At 45.2% G+C, this 16,484-nt stretch overlaps 1 protein-coding gene across 2 annotated transcripts in view; it reads right to left on the reverse strand.

Moving 5' to 3' along the window:
- Positions 1-16,484, reverse strand: part of PLD1 (phospholipase D1) — a 240,044-nt gene that overhangs the window by 86,034 nt on the left and 137,526 nt on the right. For both annotated transcript variants that reach the window (XM_073626226.1, XM_073626227.1), the window contains exon 15: positions 15,880-16,099. In XM_073626226.1, the coding sequence (XP_073482327.1) occupies positions 15,880-16,099 (220 nt within the window). The remainder of the gene's footprint in view (positions 1-15,879; positions 16,100-16,484) is intronic.

Genomic DNA, 16,484 nt, shown 5'->3' on the forward strand with positions numbered 1-16,484 from the left:
CGAAGGGAGGAGATGGAGATCATGCTCTGCTTCAGTATGTCACGGTACATGTTGGCATTCATGGTTCCCTCAATGAACTGTAGCTCCCCAGTGCTGGAAGCATTTATGTAGCCCCAGACCATGACACTCCCACCACCATGCTTGAGTGTAGGCATGACAGACTTGTTTTTGTACCTCTGCAGCAATGCTGGCAGCACTCATACGTCTATTTCCCAAAGACAACCTCTGGATATGTTGCTGAGCACGTGCATACAACTTCTTTTGTCAACCATGGCGAGGTCTGTTCTTAGTGGAACCTGTCCTGTTAAACCGCTGTATGGTCTTGGCCACCGTGCTGCAGCTCAGTTTCAGGTTCTTGGAAATCTTCTTATAGCCTAGGCCATCTATGTAGAGCAATTCTTTTTTCAGATCCTCAGTTCTTTGCCATGAGGTGCCATGTTGAACTTCCAGTGACCAGTATAAGAGAGAGCGATGACACCAAATTTAACACACCTGCTCCCCATTCACACCTGAGAACTTGTAACACCATCGAGTCACATGACACCTGGGAGGGAAAATGGCTAATTGGGCCCAATTTGAACATTTTCACTAAGGGGTGTACTCACTTTTGTTGCCAGCGGTTTAGACATTAATGGCTGTGTGTTATTTTAAGGGGACAGCAAATTTACACTGTTATACAAGCTGTACACACACTACTTTACATTGTAGCCAAGTGTAATTTCTTCAATGTTGTCACATGAAAATAAAAAAATATATACTTACAAAAATGTGAGGGGTGTACTCACTTTTGTGAGATACTGTACAAATATATATATATATATATATATATATATATATATATATATATATATATATATATATATATATATATATATATATAATTTTTTTAATCGATTTACAAATTTCAAAGTGAGCAAACAGAAGGGAAATCTAAATCAAATCAATGTTTAATGTGACTACCCTTTGGCGTGAAACCAATGTCAGCTCTTACACTTGCACAAAGTCAGGGCTTTTTATAGGATTAGAGAGAGGTGTATGATTAACCAATTATACCAAGCATGTGCTAATGATCATCAATTTTATACATAGGTTGAAACAGTCATTACCAGAAACAGCTGTTTAAGAGGCTTAAAACTGTGTGAGGAACAGCCAAACTGCTACCAAAGTGAGATTTTGGAAGTTTTGTTTCACAGATTCTTCACCCCTTTGCCCTGCAAAGTATTTGCTTAAAAAAGGGATGCTCTTCCTTCTCAAGACAGAATGGATGTATGAATGAAAAACCTTGACCCAGGGCCATCTAGATAGCATCATGGACCCCTGGGCAAAGTAATGCACTGGGGCCCCCACCAGCCTGCACTACCGCTCACCAATCGCAACCCATTCAAATTAAAGAGTCTGCGCTGCAACTTCCCCACAAATGGGGGTGATGCAGCATTTAGAGCAGGGATAGCAACCTTTGAGAAGTGGAAATCTACCTGAACAACAGACCAAAAGACCAAAGGTCACCGGGGATCAGAGGCTACGTGCAGAGAACAGGAGCGCGCTACGTGCAGAGAACAGGAGCGCGCTACGTGCAGAGAACAGGAGCGCGCTACGTGCAGAGAACAGGAGCGCGCTACGTGCAGAGAACAGGAGCGCGCTACGTGCAGCGAACAGGAGCGCGCTACGTGCAGAGAACAGGAGAGCGCTACGTGCAGAGAACAGGAGAGCGCTACGTGCAGAGAACAGGAGAGCGCTACGTGCAGAGAACAGGAGAGCGCTACGTGCAGAGAACAGGAGCGCGCTACGTGCAAAGTTCAGGAGCGCGCTACGTGCAAAGTTCAGGAGCGCGCTACGTGCAAAGTTCAGGAGCGCGCTACGTGCAAAGTTCAGGAGCGCGCTACGTGCAAAGTTCAGGAGCGCGCTACGTGCAAAGTTCAGGAGCGCGCTACGTGCAAAGTTCAGGAGCGCGCTACGTGCAAAGTTCAGGAGCGCGCTACGTGCAAAGTTCAGGAGCGCGCTACGTGCAGAGTTCAGGAGCGCGCTACGTGCAGAGTTCAGGAGCGCGCTACGTGCAGAGTTCAGGAGCGCGCTACTCGCAGAGTACAGGAGCGCGCTACTCGCAGAGTTCAGGAGCGCGCTACTCGCAGAGTTCAGGAGCGCACTATGTACAGAGTGCAGGGTTTAGGGATGTGCTATGCACAGTGTGCAACCCAACCCCCCCCCCCCCCCCGAAAGCTCTCTCCCCTACCTGGCCTGGCTCTAGTACCTACCTGTGTAGGCGGCTCGGCCTTGCCTTGCAAAGAGGTTGTTCTCTTTCTCAGATTCTGAAGATCTATCCCTGCCATGAGTGTGTGCAGGGATGTGTTACTTCCGGGAGCCACTGCATTTTTGCAAGTGACAGCAACGAGCGGAGGGCCAGAGCTGGAGGAATGGAGTTCCACCATGTTCCGGCTGTAAAACTGGGTGCGAGTGCCACTTGACAAGGCCTGGAGGGACAGATTCGGCCCATGGACATGGTTTGACACGTGTGTTTTAGAGTACAGAACACTGATAAAAAGGTAAAGAAACTTTCCCACAAAATTTCCTTATCATTTGCTAACCCCTACGTAGATCTAGGCCCCAACCCAAATTGGTACACATCCCTAGATCTTGCTCCGAGGCCCATGGCACCATTTACATCCCTTCACTGTCTTCTTCATTCAACATCCGTGCCAGCATCTTTTAGCCCTATACTATTCTACAGGGCTGGTAGACAAAATGACTCCTATCTACATTTTAGCCACGTCAAAGTCTAAGGGGGTCCAAACTGTGCTAGTGTGGATGTCAGATCACAAAACTGGTAGAGGGATGTAAAAGTGCCCTGGGTCTTTGGGCGAGATCTGTGTAAGTATAGTGATTTAGGGGGTGTTGGTTGGTTTAGACCTACTGAAGGAAGCAGAGGCAAAAGAGTTAAGAAAACTTTGTGGCCAACTTTCATCCTTCTGGGGCATACAAAAAATAAGCCTGCATTTGGAAAGGCGCTTACTGGCATAATTTATGCACATGAGCACATAAATCGACTCTATGGACTACATCTTTTATTTTTTTCTATGTACCAAGAGACATTTAAAGCTGCAATGCCAAGCAAGGCTTCCAAAACCTGGGTACCTTTACAAAAGTACGGTAGATTGGACAGTATAAAATCTAGTGGTAAGGAGAAAGCAAATAGAGGTCACAGATAATTAGCCACAGTAACATTGTGTCATTAAATGAACAGCAGTAAGTCAAATTGCTCAATAACAAGACAATGATTATCAGCCAACACTAATATGTTAAAACTGCAGACATGAAAAGTGGCATTAACTTGGAGCTGAATTACATGGTATTAAACAAGAGCCAGCTCTAAAAGAAATACCACAAACCTTGGAGTGTATACAACAGCACCTGAAGCATTATATTTATATCAAACTAAACACCGCAGGGCAAATGAGGTGTGGTTATGTTATCTTATTCTGGCACATAGGTCTAGAAGTTCAGTCCATTGCATTACAACCACAATTGCAGCTTTGTAGTTCATTACCCAAACAGGGTATACACATTTTTGTTTTTTTTCATTAAACCAGCGAGTTAGACAAAACAAAAAAAACAAAAAAACCTCGCAGATCTCGTTGTGGTATTGTATTCTGACGACAGGGACACATGGACACAAGCAACCCCCCCCCCCCCCCCCCCCAAACCATTAGATTACACCAATCAGTGCTGCAGCCATTGACTGCAATCGCTGATCGAATGCTAGTTCTAGAAGGACCATTTGACAGAAGTGGGTCTATTAATCGTTAACAATGGGAATAATATTAATACAAATAATAATGTTCAAAATGAACACTTCAAATTCAATAGCAGGTGCATATAAACACTGCATATTTCAGTCCCCATAAGCAATGTCATTCAAAAGCAACTGTGATATTGAGGTTTAGCCTACTCTTCTTGAAAGGTATTAAAGAACTTGCATGTTAAGACTGGTCTATCTGTGACATTAAAGTCTGCATTGTTCAACAAACCTATATAACATTTTTCTTCCACATTCCTAAACGTAAAGACTAAGTCCAAGTGAAGATTCCTTTCAAATTGGACTTGAGGCAGACACAAATAAAAAGCCAGATAATGTAGTTTAAAGCTGAAGTTTAGTACAATTGTTTATGCTATATAATCTTCATTATCTGCAGGTAACTGCTTTTGCTACAAATGTTTCCATGTGTTCCTCACAGTTGTCAGATGCTGTCCTCAGCAGCGGTCTTCTATTAAGTTAACTGCAGCCTTGGCTACAAAGGTAGGTAGCGCTGCCTGCCAGCCCCCTTCGCCATTCATACAAATCGCCTTACTTACGATTTCACAATGCAACGCATTCCGCGAATGGGCAGGGGAGTAGTCAAATGAGCAAACAGAAAACAAAAACTCCTGCGCACAGGTGGATCACCATATGGAGATGCGTCAACACAGGCCTTGCTGCCCCCACGGATGGGGAACCCTAGTGCAAACCGAGACAAAAGAAAAACAGGGGCGCACCAGCCTTGAGTAGTCAAATGACAGGTGTCCCTTGCCAATTTACAAATCGCGATCCATTGTGGGCTTGTAGTAAGATGAATTCTATGAATGGCGAGGAGGACAAATAGGGAAGGGCAGGAGGCACAACTTTTCTGTGCAGCTGAGCTACAGTCAACTCTCACAGCACCAGAACACAGTCGCCGTTATCCAGTGGAGCGGGAGGCACAGGTGGGGTGATTTGTGGCAGAAGCACATCTCTACAGCTAGATACACACCATTATACCTCACCAATGTGTATAGTGCTGTATCAAAACAAAAGAAACTAAAATTCAGCGTTAAAAAAAAAAAAAAAAAATAAATAGTAATAATAAACTTTTACATATAACTAGGCAGCAGCTTCCATTAATCCCTTGCACAGCTGAACTCAGACTGGGAGAGGAAAGAACAGCATTAGAAAACAGTTGTGCCTTACTACTCTGCACATTGGTTCACTCTGACAGGAGTAGAGAGCATGGTAAACACAGCGGTGACTCAGTTGTGCTGCTGCTTCTTCAATGTCTGCTAAGCAGGCTGGATGTAGGTTCTTAAGTCATCTGCATTGCTAGTAAAGTGGAGGTTGAAGCAGTGGCTGTTTGGAAGTAATGCCTAGTTCATGACAGCAACCATGGACGTAGCATCGGGAGTCACAATGCAACCCCGCCCACGATCCAGTGGGGCCTCCCTGTCATATTAGCATACTCCCCAAATCCACAAAATCTCAGAGTCTGGCTCGGATCCAGCTTGTGTCCTGCAGTCGAGTGCTGGAAGGTTTGTAGCAACATTGCTCAGTTCTGCTCACAGCCAATATGGAGTATACTGCAGCTCTTCTGGTCAAGAGGTAGGACAATTTAGCCAGATAATTGGGTTTCTAAGGGCGTAATCTACACAGGGTGCTGGTGCTTATTAGCTGCTGCAGGGCTTCCCCCAAAAAATATGCACTGCAGCAGTGCCTCTGGCTGCCTTAAAGAGGGAGACTCATTCTGTAGATATGTACAGTTGTATGCTGGGGAGGGGGGGCTGAAAGATCATGGAGTCTGTACTAAGGAAGGGGAAGGGTATGTACCAGGAAGGGTGGTCTGTACTAAGGAAGGGGGTGGGGGTGGGGGGGTGTACTGAGCAGGGGTCTGTATCAAGGGGTCTAAAGTGATGGCAGGGGGTCTGCGCTGGGTGGTCTATCCTGAAGGGATGAGCCGGTAGGGGTTGTCTCTACTGGGTTGGGTCAGGGGTTTGTACCGACCAAGGGAGTTTGTACTGTAGTGGGCTGGTAGGGTCTATCCCAAGACAGAGATATTTAATTACCCTCTCAATATGTAAAGAAGGCTTTGAAATAACTCTTTAACCACTTGGAGTATTTTGGCCGGCAGTGGGAGTATCTTGGCGAGGGGTGGTAGTGGGGGGGGGGGCCCAGGTAAACGTTTGCATCAGGACCCACAATCTTCAAGCTACGCCTCTGACAGCAACAAACCAGAAATACAACCGTCAACTGTAGCCAGCTGTTTGCCTAGCTGGAGGTTTAAGGCTGTTATCTACCACCCTCCATACATGTAGGCTGCACCCTCCCAGAGTGGCTGCTCAAGCGCATTTATACATTCCCCTTTGTAGCAACAGCAGCTGAGCTCATCTGCTGAGAGCACACTAACATCCAGCTTTCTACTTTTCTCTCTCTGGTCCATGTTCAGCGTGGTGCACAGCGATACCCAGGAGCAGAGTGACTACTCATAAATAGGCTGGCTCATGGATTACACGATTGAAAACGTGTGTGATACAAATCACAGAAAACTGTTTAAAAAATCCCTATGATCCATTTAGGATTGATTTTTTTTTTTGGAGTACCAACAAATCTATTTAGGCATTTTAGAATATATTTGTAGAATAAGCTTTATAGAATATCTTTGTAAAATAACAATTCCTTAGTTTTTCTCTATAACATATTAAAGGTCTGTAGGTATTAATGGGACAAATGCTTTTAATCTCATCACTTTTCATGAAGAATGAGGCATTGTTTCAATGAGCTGTAGGTGTACTAACATTTGTCCATGGCTGTAAAGAATGGAAGATCTCTACACACAAACACATAAAACAGGTAATATTACCAACTAAATAAGAAAGCAGCCTGCTTGAAGTTCAATATCTTATAATAAATTGTACTCCACTATGTTTAGCCATAAATGTGCTTATATTATCACAAGTCCAATCAAATCCTTACATACATGTTTAACTTGCTTTTCGTTTTAATAGCATATTCAAAAGGAGGGCAAGTAAAAGAAAATTAACGTGAATGTAAACCTAACCACTAAAATCTAATACAAGGTTAACATGTTAATGTAGTTTGAAAAATAGGATTTTTATAACAGCTCACCTGTAAAATCCTTTTCTTTGAGTACATCATGGGACACAGAGCCTAAGTAATATGGGTGAGGTGATTGGACACTGGTATACCCAATACAAGAAGTTCACTCCCCTATATAACCCCTCCTCCTTTCAGGAGTACCTCAGTTTCTGTAGCAAAGCAATATACTTAAAGGGGGGTTCCGGCCGGGAAAAAAAAAATTTAAAAGTCAGCAGCTACAAACACTGTAGCTGCTGACTTTAAAAAAGTACACTTACCTGTACTGGGTGCCCACGATGTCGGCCTTGCGGCTTCACTGCCAGTTTCCTACTGCGCAAACGCGAACAGCGCGGCGCTCTGTGAATGGCTTCGTAGTTTTCTGGAACACACAGTTCCCAGAAGGCAACGGGGCTGCTCACCGAGGAGCAGGACACGCCTCAGAATAGGAAGGGGCAGATTAGGAAGACTGCCTAGCAACAAGGGTTTCAGTAAGTAAATTTTTTTTTTTCACATTTAAAAAAAAATTTTTTTTAAAGATTTTTGGTACAATTTTTTTTTTTAGGGTGGCCCTCCACTTTAAACCCCATAAAAGAGGGGGGGACCTCTGTGTCCCATGATGTACTCCAAGAAAAGGATTTTACAGGTAAGCTGTTATAAAAATCCTATTTTCTTTATCGTACATCATGGGACACAGAGCCTAAGTAATAACTTAATGGGACGTCCCATAGCAATGCTATTTGAGGGGAGGGAGAGACAACCCGTAGGGCATCCCCAGACCCGAGGACTTATACTGCTGCCTGCAGTACACTGCACCCGAAGGCAATATCCTCATAACTCCTTACATCCACCTGATAAAATTTTGTGAATGAATGTACTGAAGACTAAGTTGCGGCCTTACAGATCTGAGCCATGGAGGCCTGGTGGCGCACTGCCCAAGAAGCACTAACCGACCTGGTAGAGTGCGCCTTAACTTGAAAAGGGGGAGTCTTACCCCTTAAATCATAAGTTTGCATTATAACTTGCCGAATCCACTTAGCGACAGTGGATTTCAACGCTGCCTGTCCTTTCTTAAGACCCTCTGGCAGAATAATAAGACATCAGTCTTACAATTCTGAGTAGTTGCCTTTAAATAGATTTTCACTGCTCTCACCACATCAAGACAATGTAGTGACTTTTCTTCCCTGTAACATGGTTTTGGAAAAAACTATGGCAGGTCAATATCTTGGTTCAGGTGAAAACTTGAGACCACTTTTAGCAAAAATCTGGACGAGGGCGTAACATCACCCTGTCCTCATGAATAATCAAATATGGCTCTTTACAAGAAAGAGCAGCCAATTCCGAAACCCTACTTGCTGAGGATATAGCAACCAAGAACCAGCTTCCTTGTCAGAAGGGCTAAAGGAAATATGCTGTATCGGTTGAAATGGCTGTTTTTGTAACACTGACAAAACTAAATGCAAGTCACAAGGGCTCAAAAGGCGATTTAACTGGCGGATTAATTTGCATCACCCCTTGCATGAAACCCCAGACTAAAGAATGCGTAGCAAGCGGTCTTTGAAAGAAGATCGATAAGACTGAGACTTGGCCCTTAATAGTACTCAAGGTCAATTTCATCTATACGTCTTATTGTAGAAAGGCAAGAATTCTGCCTATGATATATCTCCGAAGGTGCCAACCCTTGGATTCATACCATGAAATATAAGCCTTCCAGACTCTATAATATATAGCTCTGGACGCTGGCTTCCTTGCATTAATCAAAGTAGAGATAACTGACCCGGAAACCCCATGTTTCTTCAGAATGTGGGTTTCAATAGCCAGGCCATTAAATTTAGCGTTCGTAAAGTAGGATGGCATATCGGCCCCTGTGAGAGCAGGTCTGGCCTTAGTGGAAGGGACCATGGATCCTCCACTGCCATCTTTACGATTTCTGCATACCATGACCTTCTGGGCCACGCTGGTACTACCAGAATTACTGTCTTTCTTTCCAGCTTGATCCTGCAAAGAAGTTGAGGCAGCAACTGAATAGGGGGAATGCATAGATCAGTAAGAACTGATCCCACGGGGTCACCAACGCATCTGTTCCGCATGCGAGTGGATACCTTGTCCTGGACACAAAGTTGACTAACTTCATGTTGAATCTGGATGCTAGAAGATCTACATCCGGAGTCCCCCATCTTTGGCAAATAGCCCGAAAAATGTTGGGGTGAAAAGACTATTCCCCTGGGAATAACTGCTGGCAACTTAAGTAGTCCGCCTGCCAATTCTCTACTCCCAGAATGAAGACTGCCGATAGGCACGGAACATTCCTTTCTGCCCAAGTTAGAATATGGTTCACCTCTCTCTGCGCTGAGAGACTCTTGGTGCCCCCTTGGTGATTGATATAGGCCGCAGCCGTGGCAATGTCCGATTGGATCATGACAGGACAATCCCTTAACCTGGAAGTCCAGGCTTTCAGAGCCAGACGCACTGCCTGAATCTCTAGGATGTTGATGGACAAGGCTCTTTCGGTTTTTGACCACTGTCCCTTGACAGTCGTTTTCTCTAGTACTGCTCCCCAGTTTGAAAGGCTGGCATCCGTCGTTACTACTTTCCAGATAATTGGTCTGGTCTAAAGGATTTTCCTTTCAGCAGATTCTGGGTTAGTAACCACAACTGAGGCTTTGGGACACTCTTGAGGACTGCCGCATTGGCCAAAGGTTGGATCGTTTTGTTCCAAGCAGACAGGATACTGTTTTGCAACAGTCTCGAATGGAAATGGGCATAGGGGACTGCTTCGAATGAAGCCACCATCTTTCCTAACAACCTCATGCAAAGGTGAATTAAGGGATTTCTTTTTGACCTGACCATCCGCACCAGCTCTCGTATGGAGCTGATCTTTGCCGGAGGCAAGAACACCTTTTTCTGGTCTGTGTCTATGATCAGGCCCAAATACTCCAGCTTTTTTAGTGGTTTTAAGGAAGACTTCTCTAGGTATAGAATCCAACCCAGACTTTCCAGGTAACTGGTTGTAATGCGTACACTTTGCTCCAAGCGGGCCACTGACTGGTCTATTAACAATAGATCGTCTAGGTACGCCAAGACTGTTATGCCCTGTGCCCTTAACCTGGCTAGAGGTGGGGCCAGGACTTTTGTGAACACCCGAGATGCTGTAGCTAGCCCGAAGGGCAAGGCTACAAACTGAAAGTGCTGCTGTTCTACTTTGAATCGAAAAAACTTTTGGTGAGTGGGAAATATAGGGACATGCAGATATGCATCCCTGATGTCGATGGACGCCCTTCCCTGTTCTCTTCCCTGTAGGATAGAAACTGACCTGACTGACTCCATGCAAAAGGAGTGGATTTTCAGGAATTGATTTAGATTCCTTAGATCTAAAATGGGTCTGACATCTCCATTTGGTTTTGGTACCGTAAACAGGTTTGAATAAAACCCCAAACCTTGCTCTTCTGTGGGGATCTGTATGATCATCCCCTGAGTCAATCAGTCTAATGCTTGAAACAGAGATTGCCTTTTCCCTGGATCTTTGGGAACGTTTGATCTCAGAAAATGAGACATGGAAACTGCCGAAATTCTAGTTTGTATCCTAGAGACACCGTGGAGATGTCCCATCTGTCCTGAGTCTTTCAGAAGTCTTCCCCCCACTCTGGTGGTGGTGGTGGGGGGGGGGGGGGGGGGGCGCCTCTTCATGATGAGGCTTTAGTATTCTGTTTTGCAGATTTTCGGCCCCAGGTCTTCTTTTGTGCCTGGGTCTGACCCGGAGGTTTTCCTCTAGAGCCTGACGGCGGAAGCCATCGCCACTGCCTAGAGGCGGATGCCCCTGGCGCAGGAGAAAAATTCAGTTTAAATGAGGGACGTTTAGACTTTCTTTTGACTGGCAAGAGTACTCTTCCCACTATCGGGAGATGTATTTATCCAAATTATCGCCAAATAGTCACTCCCTATGAAAGGGGAAACTAGTCAGAAGCTTTTTGCAAGGTTCTTCGGCTGACCAATTTTTTAACCAAAGGGTCCTACGCATGTGTACTAGCATAAGCGCAAGGCGGGACGCCTGGTGAATAGAGTCCTTCATAGCATCTATGGCAAAACATAATGCCTTTGGTAGTTCGGGCAACTCACGGGCCTGTTGTGCAGGGAGCTCTTTAAGAGCCTCTGTGAACTGGTCCTTTAGGGACTGACAGATGCCTATTGCTGCGACTGCAGGCTGAGTAATGGTCTTAGTCAAGGAAAAAGAGGATTTTAACAGGAATTACAACCTTTTATCTGTTGGATCTTTAAGCATTTGTGCATAGTCTACTGGATAAGTTAGCCATTTATGCACACTGGAAATCGCAGCGTCAACTGCTGGAACCTTACAGTTTTTGGTGAATTTCTCCTCCATGGGATAGAGAACTGAGAATCTCTTTGGAAGGAGAAAATGCTTATCCGGAAGATCCCATTCAGCATAAATAAGCTTTTCTAGTAATGCATGGACCGGAAACGCATGAAAAGGCTCTAAAGGTTTTAAAGAACCCAAGGAAGAAACCAGACTTTCAGCTGACTCTGTTAGGGGTAGCATGAAAGTGGAACGAACCATTTCCGTAAGGATTTGTACCTCAGATTGCGAAGCTGAGTCATCAACTCCGCAGAGGAATAATTGGCTTGTTTTTCCTCACGATCGCCTGAGGGTAATACCTCATACTGTCCCCATTGTTCCCTTGGTAAAGGGTCTGAGGTGGGGGGTATCTACTTGGATAGAGGATGCGATTAATGCCGCTAATCTTCCTTCTAGGCCCTGCAGGGCAGAGGAAAATGCATCTTCAGTGAAGTATACAGGAGTTGAAGTGTGAGAAGCAGTTGCACCACCAATTGGTTCCAAAGACTCACCCTGGCTTGCCATGTCTGGTATCTCCGGAGAGGATGACAGTGTGGAGGCATGGCTGGAGTTCCCAGCGCCTGGGGGTGGCATTTTTGTCACCTTAGCGGTAGTTCTGGAAGTCAGTGCTAAGCACAAAAGCAGAGGCACTTAAGAAAAAAAGATACCACTTGCTGAGCAATAGTTTAGAAAAACAATGCCACCATAAAGATCAGCTTTTGGTGCTGAATAACAATTGTATTTCTTGTACTGGCAATGCCTGTATACACCCCTCACGTGACCCAGCGCTCCTGTGTCCTCTAGTGTGTCAGACTTCCTCTCCTCAGTTATTCATATGTCACGTACACACGAGCGGAATGTCCGACAGAAAAAGTCAGACGGAAGCTTTCCATCATCTATTCCGATCGTGTGTAGGCCTCATCTGACTTTTTTTTTTTTTTTTTCCCGAAAATTCTGACGGACCTAGAAATAGAACATGTTCTAAATATTTCCGACGGAACCAATTCCTATCGGCAAAACCGCTCGTCTGTATGCTGTTCCGACGGACCAAAAATGACGCTTGCTCTGAAGCAAGTACGAGACGGAAGCTATTGGCTACGGAACTTCCTTTTTCTAGTCCCGTCGTACGTGCTGTACGTCACTGCGTTGTGGACAGTCGGACTTTGGGATGACCGTGTGTAGGCAAGACTGCTTGAATGGAATTCCTTCGGAGTTTATTCCGACTGCAAAATCGGTCGTGTGTACACGGCATTAGAGGTTTCTGATATTAGAGAGTGTCTTTTAAAGCCTCAGGTGAGCCTGATCTGGCATTTGTCAGCGTTTTCCGCCCTCAGCGTGTGCACCGTGTGCTCCACGAGGACGCTACGTCCCGTACACGGAGCCGCCTGTTACTTAGACCACGCCCCTCTCTAATACCTGCCCCCCTCCTTTCAAAAAATAAAATCTACACATGCTGTTATAGCCAGGATACAGAGCTGCTGAGAAGCAGCATACCAAGGTATGTGTAATTTACTCCCTCTAGTGGAGATTTTAAGGCATACAATGTTTAACGTATGGAAGAAAAGGCAAAGGTGGACTTTTTACAGTTCCTAGGCTTCTTCCCTAACCTTATCCTCACTGCAGGATACTGCTGAAACAGACAGATCCAAACTTCACCCATCACGGCAGGCTGCGTTAGTAAACCTTCAAAGACCAAGTCCCTTAATAGGGGTTCCACTCCTTTGGACCTATATAGCACTCCTCAGGAGCAATTTTAGTGTAATGTAGCAAGACCAAAAAGAGTCCTGGTTCCTGGGGTCCAGCCCTCAAAGAGAAGCATTACAGGAAAAACCTTGCTCTTCTATGCGAGGCCCGCGTACCATGACCATGGCCTTAGTGGCTTAGATGGATCCGGCTGTGGAGTTTATTTAAATCTAGCATGGATCCCTCCTGGAGCTCCTCATAGCACATCTTCACTTGTGACCAACACCTTAGACACTGGCGAAAAAACTGAGGTACTCCTGGAAGGAGGAGGGGTTATATAGGGGAGTGAACTTCCTGTATTGGGTATACCAGTGTCCAATCACCTGGAGGTGGCCCATAACCCATTAAGTTATTACTTAGGCTCTGTGTCCCATGATGTACGATAAAGAAAGTTAATTTTTTTTTTTTGTTACAGTGGCCTTTGTTATAGTGGTATTAATTCAAAAAGCAAACCTTTATTATTTTGCAGTTTAACACATTTCTTAGTTGAGATTGCTGCATTCTATTTTCAACTGGTGATCCAGCTAGTAAGTCTGTTTCTCAAAAGAACAAGCTCTCCAGCAGAATGCATCAGTTACAGAGATAAGACAAAATCAGTTAACCACTTTGCCTCTCACACCTGTTCATCCCTTATGGACCAGAGTAATTTTCACATTTCTGCTATGGGCCGGTTTACTCTGTGATAACTTTGTCATTACTTAACCGCTAGCCGGCCAGCTGCCGCAGTTATACTGTGGCAGGTTGGCACAGCTGCGCAAATCGCAATAGCTGTACGTCGCTTCTTTGTGACGTCACAGTAGGCGCGTGCGTGCCTCCGGAGGCAGGCGCCCGCCGCGTGTCTCTGGAACCGATGCGCTTACCCAGCGGGCGGGATGACCCGCGGTCGCTCGTGACAGGGTGAGAACCGGGATCTGTGTGTGTAAACACACAAATCCCGGTTCTCTCAGGGGAGTGGAGACAGATCGTGTGTTCATTCCAAGTATGAACACCGATCTCTCTTTATAGCACAAAAAATAAAAACCGCAGAGGTGATCAAATGCGACCAAAAGAAAGCTCTATTTGTGGGGAAAAAAAAGGACATATATTTTGTTTCGGTACAACATCGCAAGACCGCGCAATTATCAGTTAAAGTGACGCAGTGCCGTATCGCAAAAAATGGCCCGTCAGGACTTGGGGATAATCCTTCCGAAACTGAAGTGGTTACGATAACAACGTCATACAAATATTGTATGGACCAACAGAGCTTTATTTTCGTGAATATTGTCTCGCAACACTGATATTTTTTTTCGCTGCTTTAATTTTAACGATATTAGAAAATGTTTTTTCCAGACTATGACATTACCCAGCCCTCCTACAGTACTGTCTCACTATCAGTGGCCCCCTAGCTAGAGCTCACTAACCCGGTACGTGACAGGAAGGCGTGGTGATATCATCGTCTGGAAAAAATATTTGCTAATATCGTAAAAATATAAGCAGCACAAATGTAAATTTTTGTGACACAAAAATCTGCTTGTATAACCGTGTAAATTTGCTGTCCCCTCAAAATAACTCAACACACAGCTATTAATGTCTAAACCGCTGGCAACAAAAGTGAGTACACCCCTACGTGAAAACATCCAAATTGGGCCCAAAGTGTCAATATTTTGAGTGGCCACCATTATTTTCCAGCACTGCCTTAACCCTCCTGGGCATGGAGTTCACCAGAGCTTCACAGGTTGCCACTGGAGTCCTCTTCCACTCCTCCATGACAACATCACGGAGGATGTTAGGATGTTAGAGACCTGGCAGCACTCATGCAGCTACAGACCAGGACACTCCCACCACCATGCTTGACTATTAGTCAAGCCTATAGTGTATTTAAGTGGTTAAGGGGAACTCTGCGCCAAAATAAAAAAATAAATAAATGGCGTGGGGGTCCCCCCAAAAATCCATACCAGGCCCTTTAGGTCTGGTATGGATTTTAAAGGGAACCCTGCGCCAAAATTAAAAAAGAAAAATGGCGTGGGGGTCCCCCCAAAATCAATACCAGATCCTTGTAGTTTCCAGGCAATGACATCACCCAGCCCTACTAAAATAGCCAAAAGACACGAAAAACTGGCTGCTTGGTTGGTCCCAAGTTTGTGCTGGTTTGTGCCGTTTCAATTTCCGTTCTTTTATAATTTTTGCATTATTAATGATTTTTTAACCACTTACGGACCGCCTGCCGTCATTGTACGGCATCTCTTTGAAGTGGAATTTCGTTATGGCAGCAGCTAGCCAGCCAAACTAATTTCCACTCTATACTCCGCCATCCGCCTCCCTAGTACCACAGCATTGGCCTATACTGCCAAGACTAAATGGGAGGTGAATGTTGGAGTAATTGAGCATGAGGACTGGGACGAAATTTGAGGATGTGAAAAGAGTTTTCCCCAAACTGTCAGACCGCCTCACGCAGTTGTATATTATACATAGGACGTATCTGACTCCTCAGAGGATAGCGCGTTACAAACCCACGTACAATCCAGGGTGCTGCCTATGCGACCACACCCCAGGCTCCCTCTATCACCTCATATGTTCCTGTCCAACTATACAAGCGTACTGGATACAGGTGGTTCGTTTCCTGCACGACCAGATGGGCTCTCCCACTACCCTAGACCCAAAGATGTGCCTGCTCGGTCTGCTGCCGGACTTAGACACTGCGACTGGGGGAACATGAATGCCAATTTGTGTACCAGTGTTCTCCCCTCTCTGTAGGCCCATGTTCCTGCCTTCCTCAACCCCAGAACCAATATCTGAATCTAGTAATGGCTCCCTAAAAGGGATTTGTTTGAGGATAAAAAGCACATAGGACAGGTCACCGCTCACATTTATGTTTACTATATTATACTGTATGGTGAAAACAAAATTTATGGAACAGAGGGATATAAATACTTACGGGATTCGCTATCTATGCTGCTGACACTATCTGCATGTTGCATGTTGTGTTTGTGGAGCTGCTTATACAGGCTGAACTTGGCAAACTTTCTGGATTTTCCAAGTCCTCGTACTTTGGAGTTATCGACTACCTCTTCGCCATGCCTGCTCTGTACTTGGAAGGTGGTCTTTTTCCCAGATTTGTCTTCGCCATTCAAAGTATGACTGGAATCCGACAGGGCCTGAGAACACAGAAAGTTTACTCGCCTCACAGAAATGACCATTTACTGAAAACAGACCAGCTAGCAAGCCAAAAGCACAACCAGTATGCAATGTTGTATCGTATTTAAGGATTTTTGATGACTGATTAAGGCGTAGACAAGAGCGTACTATAATGTAAGCCCACGGGGTAATGCACAGGTGTTCCGGCATACCCGTGCCAGCAGTGCCCTTTATTTTAAAGCTGCACAGACACCTGCTGCTCCCAATTTTACAGATGTGCGAATGGCAACGACCCGAGCGCAGACAGTGTGCATTTGGGACTGTGCATACACACCTACACAGTTGTCAAATTAGGACCAGCGGCTGTGTCCATGCAGTTGCTGCGTCTCTTTGAAATGAAAGGCA

Source organism: Aquarana catesbeiana, linkage group LG04, assembly GCF_042186555.1.
Source record: "Aquarana catesbeiana isolate 2022-GZ linkage group LG04, ASM4218655v1, whole genome shotgun sequence".
In the NCBI taxonomy this organism is placed as follows: domain Eukaryota; kingdom Metazoa; phylum Chordata; class Amphibia; order Anura; family Ranidae; genus Aquarana; species Aquarana catesbeiana.